Below are 12,684 nucleotides of genomic sequence, written 5' to 3' on the forward strand. Positions count from 1 at the left end.
AATAAATAAATCTTAAAAAAAAAAAAAAAAAGATCACCTTGGGATACATAAAATATGGGAGAACTGAAACAGAATCTTACCTTTTCATCCTCATCTTTTTCATCAGAAACTTGTGGTTTCACTCTTTCAGGTTCTTTCTCTTCAGGTCTCCGTTTGGCAGCTCTGTTGCGTAAACAAATATATACCAAAGGTTACTAGCTCAGAAAAACATTATGGCCAATTTGCATCAAAAAAAGACATAATATCTTATCAAAAGGCATAATGTTCAGAATATATGTGGGGAACAGATTCCTCCCATCCAAAAAAGAAAGCCCTTCCATCATGGTGGCTCCTATTTTGTAACCCTAAAACAAGGCCTTCAGAAGCCTTGTGTAACCCCTTAGATGTGGGGTACTAGAAGCTAAGAAACACATGTGACTCCGTGAAGTAACAGGAGTACTGCTCAAGTGGCGGAGGATAAGAATGGGATCCAGGATCTGATTTCTTTTCTTTTTTTTTTTTAATAGAGGCATGTTTTATTTATTTATTTATTTGTTTGTTTGTTTGTTTTTTGTTTATACATGCACTGGGTACAGTCAGAAGCGCGGGAGGGTGAGAGAATTCACCAGAGCCAGAGCGGGGAGCAGAGCAGGCAGAAGAACCGAAGTACACTGCTGAGGGGAGCAGCAGGCGGCAGGAGAGGTCTGCGCGCCATGTGGGACCCTCCTCCAGTGGCCGGGGAGCAGCCGGGGATCGAACCAGCGCCATAGAGGCCGCGGACAGCTTCGCAACCCAGCGCTCAACCGCTGCGCCACCGGGGAGGCCCCAGGATCTGATTTCTTATCCACCCCGCCCAAAGTGACCCATCTTCCAGGAGTACCACAAATCCCTGTAAACCTCTACATGGTCATAAGTCTCTAGTTATTTGAGTTTCAGTTACACAAGCACAGCACAGAAGCATAAACATTTTAACGACTCACAGATCTTTGGGTTGACTTCTGTGCCTCTTTTCATCCTGAGAGGGTGAAGCAGGGGTGGAGAGATTAAAAAAAAAAAAATTAGTCTCTAAGAACAGACACCAACAAAGTATCAGTTAATGATCACAGTGCTATGGAACAGAGAACAGTAGATCAGAATAGATGTACAAGGTAAAGATGGGCTTTCACATTGTTAGCTCATTCCTGAACCAACCCTCCAAAACAAGAATTGACCTGGAGTTAGACTGTATTAAGGGCCAGAAAATAACATTTTCAGATTTACAAGTCTCATGGTCCTTGTCACAGCTACTAAACCCTACTATATGCAGCACAAAAGCAGTCATGGACAATAAGCAAGTGAAAAGGCATGACTGTGTTCCAGCAATATTTACAAAACAGGCCACAGTTTGTTAACCTCTATTCTAGGATAGCTCAAGGAAAAGGAAGCATATTACAGTCATTTTGCTTATGTCGCCCAAAATGCTTAACTCCATCTGTCATCTGGTCAAGGGTAAAGACATCACAGAGAAAGACACTGGGATGGTAGGGAAAATAAGAACTTAGAATGTAAAATTTAATAAAGAGTAGCAATTCCCACCTTGGTGAATTTCCTGTTACATGTGGACAATATAGTATCTTTAGTCTACATATAAAAAACAATGTCTTTCTGGCAAATTTAGCTCATCTTCATTTAAAAAAAAAATGAACTGATTTCTTAGAAGAATCAACAATATTGGCAAACGTCTAATGTTTGAACATCCGTTTCTACTATGAGGCAAACCTGTGTGATCTACAGTTCCTGCCAGTTTCTGCTTTCAGAGAATAAGCAGTCTGACACTGCTAAGATCTCTGCATCCAAACAGATTCTAGAGCAAGTGCTGACAGGAAGCTAAACAATACCTGGGCAAAAAAGGTAAGAGACAATAAAGTGTCAGAGCAAAGTGGAGGTGACACCAAAAGGATCATCTGCTATAGGACAAGAATGAACACCACATAAAAAAATAAAAAAGAATGAACACCACAGTCAATCAAGTCAAAAGTGAGTACACTCATCACCCAGTAAGTCTGTGCCCTTGGGTTCCACTCTAGATCTCAACAGAAAGCCCTGGAGACAATCACAAGATTATCCTAGTTCAGACTCTTAGACAGGGACCAAACTGCTTCAGGAGGGTCCTGTCCTACAGTCACCCCATGGGTATCCTCTTCCCCTGGAGCTCAGGTAGGGCAGTCCTACAGACAATCTTACTGTTCTGTACTTTTCCTGAGGCTCATCAAGCTCAATGTATATTTTAGAGTTGAAGTGTGTTCACTTAGCTGAAATGTGGAGGCTGTGGGGGAGGGGAGGAGTAGATGTTGGGGAGCTAGACTAAAAAAGTTCAATAGCCTGACTGGAACACATTATCTTGGCTGAAATACATCTAGTCTTCTTAGTGGGGAGGATCAAGAGAAGCTAAATTCACACACAGCTTAGCTAAGGCACATACAGGCCTTTCCACTGCTATGGATGAACAGACAACTAATGCTCATTGTGAATCAGGCACTGCCATTCTGTGGCAACTACTAACCCCCATGAAGGGAATTAGGAAACCTGCCCACAAGAGTAGGTAGGGTTGGATTTGAACCCACAACCTTGCCCTACACCATTTCTCCCAATTAACGGGAACACAGGAATAAAATAAAGTAACAAAGACTCAGTCTTTACTTTCTCATCCCCTTCATCCACCATTTCAGCCTGAACACCAGGTCTTGCTTCTCTGTCCAGTTCTTCCTTAACTTTCTGTTTAGGTGTTCTGTCACAAAACAAAACACAAACAAGCAGTCAGCACAGGGAGCCTGACACCATTTCAAATGGCCCCAACAAGGGCTCACAGAATCTGTCCCAGACTTAGAGCATGGGTGGTCTTTCCCATCTGAAGACAAGTATCTTCACTTTAGTGAAGCTGGAAGGCATTTATTACTTTGGAACTTTTGATTTCTAGAAATGCCATCAGCAATTCATATGAACAATGCTGAGAGATGTTGAAGTTTAAAACAAGACCAACAGGACTCTACTCATTTCTCTAAGTTGATGGGAATTCTGCCTAAAGAGGAAGGGATAGGCTGAGGCTGGCCCTTCATAGGTTCCAGAGAGCTTGTCTGCATCAGCAACCATGGAGAGTACACTGCACCCCTGGGCTCATGTCTTCACCTCTCCTTCTGCCAGGGCCTTGCTACTGGGTTCTGGTGTTATGCCCACCTTAGACTTAGGCCCAGGTTCAGTATTTGCCTTGTATTCTGCCATCCGAACATACCCAGGCTGGCCAAGCCATCAGACAGATATGGATCAGCCCAGTTGACACCAACAAGCCTGGCTAGCCAAGATCTGCTGACAGCCAGCAAGTCAGACTTGCAAGCTCAAATGCTTACTGTCCTAAGCCAGCTTTGGGGTGTTTTTTACACACCATTTTTTAGAGCTATCAGTAAAGGGCATCACTGCTTATTCATTTAACAGTGGACATTTAGAGTCTCCCTGGTGGTGTAAGAGGTTAAATACAGCACTATGAAGCAATCCGCAGCCTCTGCAGCATGAGTTTGATACCCAGCCAGCCAGGGAGATACCCACATGGCGCAGCAGACCTCTCCTGTCTCGCCCACTACTCCCCTTAGCAGTATATTTCAGAAGATCTGCCTGTTCTGTTCCCCACTCTGTCTCTGGTGAATCCTCTCACCCGCCCCCCACACCTCTGGCCTGTACCCCAGCTCCTGTATGCATAAATAAATAAATCTTAAAAAAAAAAAAAAAAAAAAAAAAACAGTGGACATTTAACAGTGTCCAACAAACTGCTTACTACATGACCACCAGTGAGGAAGAACCTGGGGTGGAGACAAGAATCCCAGCTGAACTCAGTCTTCAGTGTAGTAGCCTGAACTTCTACAGGCAGAAATTGCCCACATCTTACATGTATAGTTAATGCACCTAATGTTCTGTCTAATACATAATTTTTATCAAAACACTTATTTTAGCAACTATATTTTACAATATAAAGCACAAAGGCATGTTAACAATACTTACAGTTCTTTGGTTTGACTTCTGAGTCTCCTTTCTTCCTAAGTGGAGGGGGAAAAAATTGTCAATGCCACTTTGTTGTGATCTTTCTATTATAGTGCCTTATGGAAATAAAATATATGTAAACTGATCTTACAGTCTAGTTGGGAATAAATATTGTTTACCTGGAAGACAATTTTTGGTGGAGTTAAGGCAGGAAATTAGATTCAGAATACAGATCCTGCAGTTGAAGTATTTTACCTCCAAAAATCCTCAATTAACTTGCCTTCAGTAAATGCCAACAGCCTCATAAATAATAACTATATCAAAACTAGGAATCTGTAATAAAGTCATGCATTGGATGACCCAATTTGGATGAGCGTTCTGTCTCAAATCTATCAAATCCAAGTTTAAGGCTCTGAACACAGCTCTACAGAAAAGCACTCAAATTAAATTCAATCTCAAGCTCCACACATTTTGTGAAGAGACCACAAAGGTTGGTGGTGTTAAGAAAACGAACATATTGCTCCCTACTGAAGGAAGAGATCCTGGGAGTCTGACCATGGGAGGCTATTTTAATCTTTCCCAAAGCTCCCTCTTTAGAGGGTAGTAGTTGAACTAACCCACTAGGATTGCCTGTTCTGAGATGAATTTGAAGTGCATCCTGACTTTATCTAATCTTAACTAGTATCAGGGATGAGAAAGTGATCAATTAAAGACACCCTTCAAGGGGCCTCCCTGGTGGCGCAGGGGTTGAAGTCTCAGTGCTATCAAGCTATTGCCAGCCATTTTAGCCTCAGTTCGATCCCTGGCCAGGGAGCTAACCCACATGGCGCAGCAGACCTCTCCTGCATTGCCTGCTACTTCCCTCAGAAGTGTATTTCAGTAGATCCACCTGTTTTGCTCCCCACTCTGTCTCTGGTGAATCCTCTCACCCCCTGCACCTCTAGCCTGTAGCCCTCTAGCCTACCTTATGTACGTATAAGTAAATAAATTTTAAAAAATTACTATCTTCAAATATTCCAAATGGCTCAATAATTACCACACATCGTAGCTGTTCCTCCACTAGAGCAAACAGATCTGCCTTTAATAGGTCCCTAATAAAGGCACTCACTACCCATCTAAGTTTATAAGAAACTTCTAATGAAAATCCTTACATGAAACAAAACAAAAACAGGATTACATCACCTGTGACTGTCCACTGTGACTGTCCACTGTCAGTCTATGTCATATAGGACAGAGCTCTCTAATAGCAAAGTTTCTAGTATCAGATCCACCCACACCCCACGCCCTTCTACCACCCCCTTTCCAAGGGCATTGAGGGGGTACATCTGTGCTTCGCAGAACCTTAAACTCTGATTTTTACAAAGGAGCTTGAAGTCTAGTGAACGAACCAACCAGTTCAAGTTAAGAACGCAACTTTACATTTATAGAATTTTAGCACATCATGTGTTTGAAAGTCTGATCTCCGCTAAGACCTTGAAATTGACACAGTAGCAAAGATCCAGATGATTCTCAGGTCTAACATGACTTATCATCATAGTCATATAACCCATCTTCGAGAGAACCACCAGAAAAATGAGCCCGAAAGAAGTTTTAGCTAAAATTAAGGTCATCTTGATCTTGAGTGACAGTTACTCTGTGGCCACATGCTTCCCACTCCAAGCCCCTTCTTAGAATAAAACAGGAACTCTGAGATTAAGGTAGAAACAACAAACTTGACCAGGCTGTACTTTTTCCTCTCTTTCTTCCTCCTCTTCCATGTGTGTCCCTGGTTTTATTCTTTCTGGTTCTTCAGGGAGTGGTCCAGGAACTCTGTCAAGCAAAAAAATCACAAACCCCTGTGACTTTCACACATTCTTCCCACACAAGCAGTTTCCATAACTGCCTCCCTTCCTATCCCAAAATGCAAACTTCACCTCAGGAACCCTGAAAGGGACATACTACTTTAACATTTAGTATTAAATATGACCTTTAAATTTGGTTCTGATAACAACTTCCAGTTACCTTCAATTCAATCTAAGGAAATTCTACCCTAATCAAAAGGCTAACCATCTGACCCCAATTCAGCATCCTCATACTATGGCCAACATAACAACTCACTTAAAAGCATTGTAAACTTCAAGAAAGTCATTTCAGTAATCAAGATTACACACTGCACAAAACAAAAAAAGGTATATTAATTATTCTTACGGTTCTCTGGATGTAACTCTACGTCTCTTTTCCTCCTATGTAGAGAGAAGGGAGGAAGAGAAAAAATAATATTCATTTCAAAAGATCAAAATCCAAAAGTATCTATCAAAATATTAAATACATCTGATGATTAAAAAGAAGGTGGGGGAAAGGTGGTCTGGGTTTGGTGAGGAGATCTGGGCAACCATCAGAGATACTGATGGCTTTTTTATGGTGGCAGGACAAGGACTTTGGCCAACCCAGGGGCTGGCCCTGTCTTGTACTAGAGACTGTCCAGGGATGGTACCAAAGATCCTACAGCTCACAGCAGTAATTCTTTATTAAAAAAAAATAGCAATAGCAATTCACATCATGAAGTGACGATCACCTAAAACAGGACAACAGCTCCTTTCTCAGATGAATACCTCAGTATACTATTTCCCTAAGTTCATGGTATTTGCCATCTCCAGGATATTTTTGTAATTTAAAAGGGATAAAAATACCATGGTGATGAAACAGATGTGTATCTTGCTTGAAGTAGAGGTTACAAGAATCCACACATGCATACATGCATACATACACACACATGTGTGTGTGTGTGTGTGTGTGTAAGAGCTGTATGTGTATGAAATCTGTAGATTGTATCAAAGTCATTTTCCTGGTTTTGCTATTTTATTACAGTATGTGAGATGTTGCCCTTGAGGAAAGCTGGGCAAATTACATAGAACCTCAGTATTACATTATGTAAAACATCTTAAAAATCTGAATTATGTAAGAGTGTATAATTAAAATTCTGCCTCCAGGCTCGAGTTGCAACATCAACTCTTTTCAGGTCTCTAGCTTGTTGGAATGTCCTCCATATTTCAGACTTCCCAGTTTCATAATTGTATGAACCAATTACTTAAAAGTACATATACACACAATCTACTGGTTCTGTTTCTTTAGAGAACCCTGACTACAGATTTTATATGACTACACTATACTAATGTATGTGTGTGTGTATATATATATATATACACACACACATACACACACACACACAAACTTATAGCATACATATATATATATATATATATATATAACATGTGAAAAAATAGAGAATAAACTGAGAAGTACCTGTCATTAAGAAAGGCAAACTAGAGGTTCAGGGAAAAAGGATGGAAGGGAAATCGATACACTGTACATCCTTTGTACTGTTTGGACACTTCACAAAATGCATGTGTAACCCATTTTTTACAACAAATTCTCAAGACTAAACTGATGAAAGTTTATCTCCATCTTAGTTATTTGCCCAGCTGAGAGCACCATCTTGGTTTGGTACTCCAAGGTTTACGCTAGCATATTAAATAAATACTGTTTTTACGAGTGTTCACCCACGAAGTCCCCAAGGCCTCACATACACTGCCAGTGAAATAGCTTCCTGCTTAGAAACATGGCTCTTAGAGTGCTTCCTTAGAAATCAGATGAAAAGGCTCTGAAGCCCCCAAAAGGTTAGACTTTAAGAAACAACTCAACTGGTACATGTAAAAAAAAAAGTTGTTATTACAAGAGCCAGTTGCTTTCACCTATGATGCATTTTTCTCCAACAGAGAAAATGTTCACTGACTTAAACAAACCTCGTCCCTCTGTCAGTTTCCCACTAGAGGGGGTAGTGTAACTAAACCTAACTAAAGTTATGAGTAAAGAGCATGAACAGTGATGTCCAATTTCCAAGAATAAGATAGAAGAATTAGCATTCTTACAACAGGATGTCAAGCTCATCATAATGATACTACTGTGACCCAGTGATCACTGAGTGGTCCCTTAGTTCACTGTTTTTCACATGGGGGTAATTCTGACCCCCAGGGAAAACCTGGCAATGCCTAGAGATTTTGGTTGCCACAACTGGGAGGGGGCAGAGGGCATTGAGTAGTGGTTGGGATGCTGCTATATACTCTTATAATGCATAGCACCAACCTCCACAGCCAAGGATTATCTGGCCTCAAAAGTCAATGTCATGGCTGAGAAACCCTGCTCAGAGCAAACTGTGGATATTCACCTTCACTAGGTAGCAGTAAGGCATTTACTACCATACATAAACCTAGAGAACCCCATCTTGATTTACACAACTAATCCTGCAGCAAAAATTCAAACTTGATATAATGTGACCATTTGGTGTTATCTAGGTTTGGCCTTTCTACACTTGATCTTAGCCAAAAGGGTGAGAAGCGATTAGGTTTGGTCTTCCTTAAGTCACATGGTACTACCATCAGATTAGTATTTTATGTACTAGAGGCCTGTGGCAAGCCACCAGTTTTCTAGCGTAAGTAGTAAACAGCATTATTATATTACATACAACAAATGTACTAATCTGTTTTTACAGAGAAATTAGAAGTGAGCAAAGTAAAGGTTTAGCTAACATCAAAAGTAAATGCTTTAATCAAATCAGCAGACATGATTTGTCAGCAAGAGAGGGAGGAAGGTAGACAGCAGGCTCTGAAATTATGGGGCTGCCTCAATTGTTGAGCCGTTGAGTCTAATCACCATATATCACGTATCACCCTGGGTCCAGGGATATGTTCTAATACCTTCTCGGTCACTCCACGTACATTAGAGAAGCCAAGTATAGTCATGATTACCAGCAAATGTGCCAACGAAGGCAAGTTAAGAAAGCTGAAATGCCAGGCCTACCTGGTCTTTTTCTTCTTCATCAACAGTATCTTCCAATTTTGCTCTTTCAGTCTCTTCCTCAGGTTTCCGTTTGGCAGGGCTGTCACACACACAATAAAATCAACTGTTAACTCAGCCAGATGTTAGACCTCCAATGCAAAATGACTTATAGTCCTCCCTACCAAATGCATTCTCTTTAGGACAAATTCAGGGCATGGACGCCCTCTCCCCTCCAAGGATAAGCCCTTGTTGCCAGGATGTTGAAAAAGGCTTCAAGTTTAATGTTCCACTGAATGATGGGTTTAGAATATCTCCATTTTGCAACCCTAAAAAATTGTGGAACTAGATATTAATCAAAAGCCACTAGTATTATGGAAGGTACATTCCATGCCTCTGATGGAAGCACAAAACACCATCTATAAAAAGTCTCAAAATATAAAGTTGGAACCTGATCAACTCACTATAGGAATCGTGAGACAGAATAACACATTAATCACCACAGGATACAGTCAACCAGATCTACAAACTACTGGACAAATGGTCATTTTGTTCAAATAAATGGCAAGAAAATAAAAAGGAAAGGAGTCTATGATTCAGAAGGCTTACGGAACAAATCAGCAAAATGTGGTTTGTTTGCCACATGTGAGTATGTGAACCTGACAATAAGGAATTGTTATACTTTATAAGGCATGAAAATAGTATTTTTTAAATATTTTGTTTTTAAAAAGAGACTTTGCTAAGTGTTAGCAATTATAGCAAAGTAAGAATTATAAAGCTGTCAACGAAAGAGACCTCCTCTAAAAATATACTGAAATATTTATGGATGAAATGATATGTCTGGAATTTGTTTCAAAGTAATCCAGTTGGGGGAATAGAGGGTATGGGGGTATAAATGAAGCAATGGGCAAGAGCTGACAACTGCTGATACTAGGTGATGGATACTTGCTTCATTTTACTATCCTCCCTAATTTTGTGTCGACTTCAAGTTTCCTAAAATAAGAGTGAATATAATGAGGCTTCGGAAAGGTTGTTCGTGAACGTCTAATGATCTTCAAGATGAAAACTTATGCAATGTGGAAGTCTGAATTGCTAAGTTACACCCTACTAATTCCATTCATGTTTACCAAAAACAACTGGCCCCTAGAAATGGCGGCTGTCAATTCATTATATACTGACCCCCTTGCAAAATGAGATGTGATGGTGGTCTGCCTGGTAGTTTGCCTTGTAATCCTGGGGCTAGGTGAAACGTCGGCTGTTGAGAGGGAAAAAAAAAGCCACTATGAATAAAAAAGCTCACAGCAAAGGTTCAGTTCTTCAGCATTACCAAGCTAGTGCTGAGAACCAGGTTCTGAGGATTAAGTATCCATCTTACTCTAATCAGCCACCATCTCAATAAAGTCAGCATTTGCACTGCTAGTTTACAGAGCCATTTTACGTGAGCTCTTGAGGAGCCATACCCTGAACCACAACCTCCCCTTGTATCATCAAAAGATGAAGTGGCCAAAAACCGGACCTGAAATCAAGTCCCATGACTACAAACTGGGAAGGAGTTGAGGAATAAATGTTTAGCTTAAATAGGCATATAACTTAGAAGAAATATTAGCAGCGCCTGTTATCTCATGCCTGTTATATCACACCTTATAAGTTTAGCCATGTGTTAGGATCTAATGCTCTATGCTTGGTCAAAGACAATTTAAAGAAGTATACATGTAAGGGAGTTAGGAAGTATGCAGTACTTACTAGATTAGGAAATATATACACAAAAAACAAACCAGAAGTACTGCCCAAGGGTAACTATGGCTCCAAGTATGTCCCCGTACGTGGTACAAGTCTGTCAAAGTTAAACCAGTCAAGAGTTCTTACACTTCGTTTCTCCATCAGACTTGCTTCTCCTGGGTGTGCAAGGCTTGGAAACAGTTTTGGGAGACTTGTTTGCATCCGCCATTCCCACTCTGTGGTTTTCACCACTTGTCTGGCTCCCGTTCTCTAGACATCCATTCACTTCCCGACTGAAAGCATGTGCTCCGTTCTCCAAGGACAAATCTTTATTTAAAAGGGATTTTACTTTAGCCAGATAACGTTCCTACAGCAAGAAAGGATAACATAGAAAGGTGGGGATTCACAGACAAGTTACATAGGAGGATGCATTCTAGAAGTTGTGAAGCTGAGAACTAACTTACCTCCGATAATTCTTCTTTATGCAATTTGGTTTCCAAGTCACATAGCTGATTCTTAATTTCTGTTTGCAGAAATTCATGCAAGAGATTCAATTTCTCCTTCACACACTCCTAAGGGAAGGACACAGGTTTAGAAGTCCCAAACTTCCAAACTATTAACTGATGGACTAATAACACAAATAATTAAGCTGTGTGGTTGTATAACAATGACTGACAACAGACAGTACTGCTTCAATCAAAAACTTCACATTCATCAGACCTGTTTATGATGTCTCCATTAAGATCATATTACACCATCTCCAGGGTGGTAAAAAAAAAAATTGAAGATTAGAGGTGAAAGAGAGACACCTAATAGTGTATTAGAACAAAACTGTACTTCTGAAAACAATGTGACCAGGACAAGTTATAACTCAGAACTGATGGCTTGGGACCTAGTTTTGGAAACTTGTCAACTAATATCAGTAGCATATTAATGCAGCACATTAAATAGAAAAACGATCCAAATAATCCTAAAAAACTTTTTCCCACAAAGACAATTCCACTTAAAGAAAACCTTTTTATTTCATAAAAGCTTTTTATGAAATAGTCACAGTTGGTAATTGATTTTTTAAAGGAGATTACCTTTTCTGTTAAACTATCTCTTTCCAAATCTTTGAGCCTGGGGGAAGAAAACAAGAGAGAAATGCTTGTTAAGTAACTTGCTTACCTGTAAGAATACCACAGTATTAACGAATCTTGGAGATAAGTTTAACATGAGCATCAGAAAAAAATATGGTGGGTCCCACCCCACGATGTCCAGAAGGCCCTGATATAAATGCTAAGAAGTCATTTTGAGAGTGGTTTTTCTGACGCTGAGAGATGATATAAGAGCTCTATAATAAAGTATGTATTTTATCAAGGGCTGGGAAAGGAGCAGGTCACACCACTGGGGTCTTTCTGGAGGTTAGGTGAGCCACGGGTAGTAGTCTTCCTGCAGAGTATACCATGGGTGTCAGAATAAGGGGACCAGGGACACAGGATGTGCAAGCAGTCCTCAGTCGATATTCCCAGAGGCTGGGATAGGGGATGGTGTGTTTCTAATGAGAAATATAAGATACTGAGGAGTCAAAGCATCTGGGACAGCAAGGGGTGCCCTCATGCAAGGCAGACGGCTGAAGTTAGAAAGCTGGCTGGCTGCTCATCCTTCAGAATGTTGGTTATCTAATCACGCAGAAGTACCTAACTCTCAAGAGTTTGGCTGGGAAAATCGAGGTCTGATTTGATTATTGAAGATTCGTGTCTTACCTCTTTTGGGGGAGAAGGTGGAAAAAAGAATAAAGGAACAAGCACAGAAGTCACTGAAGAAAGGAAAGTGAAGAGGCTGGTGTTCCCAGTATGGGTGCCACCTATGGGCAGCAGGTGAGAACAGGTCGAACCAGCTGAGCGAGTGTCTGTCAGTGAAGAGGTAGAGCCCTGGGCAGGGACTAGGCTTCCACCACCTCTGGACTCTTTATCACCCAGCACCCACACAGATTAGGTACTCAGTAATCACTAGCCCAAAGGGGAGAAACAGAACACTTCCAAACTGGCCTGTCCAGAGGGCAAGTGTTCAATGCAAAGCCAGAGATCTGAGTGATATGCTTCACTGGGCCAATGTCACACGGTGGCTACTCCAGGAGCATGCGGACTCTGCTTCTAGCTCCAACAGGCTCTCACTGTGAGCAAC

General features: G+C 40.9%; 1 protein-coding gene across 6 annotated transcripts in view; it reads right to left on the reverse strand.

Moving 5' to 3' along the window:
* Positions 1 to 12,684, reverse strand: part of DNMT1 (DNA methyltransferase 1) — a 53,084-nt gene that overhangs the window by 24,242 nt on the left and 16,158 nt on the right. For 5 of the 6 annotated variants that reach the window (XM_054693264.1, XM_054693262.1, XM_054693266.1 and 2 more), the window contains exons 2-12: positions 11,601 to 11,637; positions 10,983 to 11,090; positions 10,666 to 10,885; positions 9,979 to 10,054; positions 8,824 to 8,902; positions 6,175 to 6,209; positions 5,700 to 5,796; positions 4,009 to 4,043; positions 2,659 to 2,746; positions 960 to 994; positions 81 to 162 (exon numbers count right to left, since the gene is read on the reverse strand). In XM_054693264.1, the coding sequence (XP_054549239.1) occupies positions 81 to 162; positions 960 to 994; positions 2,659 to 2,746; positions 4,009 to 4,043; positions 5,700 to 5,796; positions 6,175 to 6,209; positions 8,824 to 8,902; positions 9,979 to 10,054; positions 10,666 to 10,885; positions 10,983 to 11,090; positions 11,601 to 11,637 (892 nt within the window). The remainder of the gene's footprint in view (positions 1 to 80; positions 163 to 959; positions 995 to 2,658; positions 2,747 to 4,008; positions 4,044 to 5,699; positions 5,797 to 6,174; positions 6,210 to 8,823; positions 8,903 to 9,978; positions 10,055 to 10,665; positions 10,886 to 10,982; positions 11,091 to 11,600; positions 11,638 to 12,684) is intronic. The other variant, XM_037505746.2, reaches the window with a different exon arrangement.

The sequence above is a fragment of the Talpa occidentalis genome, unplaced genomic scaffold, assembly GCF_014898055.3.
Source record: "Talpa occidentalis isolate TD23 unplaced genomic scaffold, MPIMG_talOcc4v2.1 talOcc4.12, whole genome shotgun sequence".
Classification (NCBI taxonomy): Eukaryota; Metazoa; Chordata; class Mammalia; order Eulipotyphla; family Talpidae; genus Talpa; species Talpa occidentalis.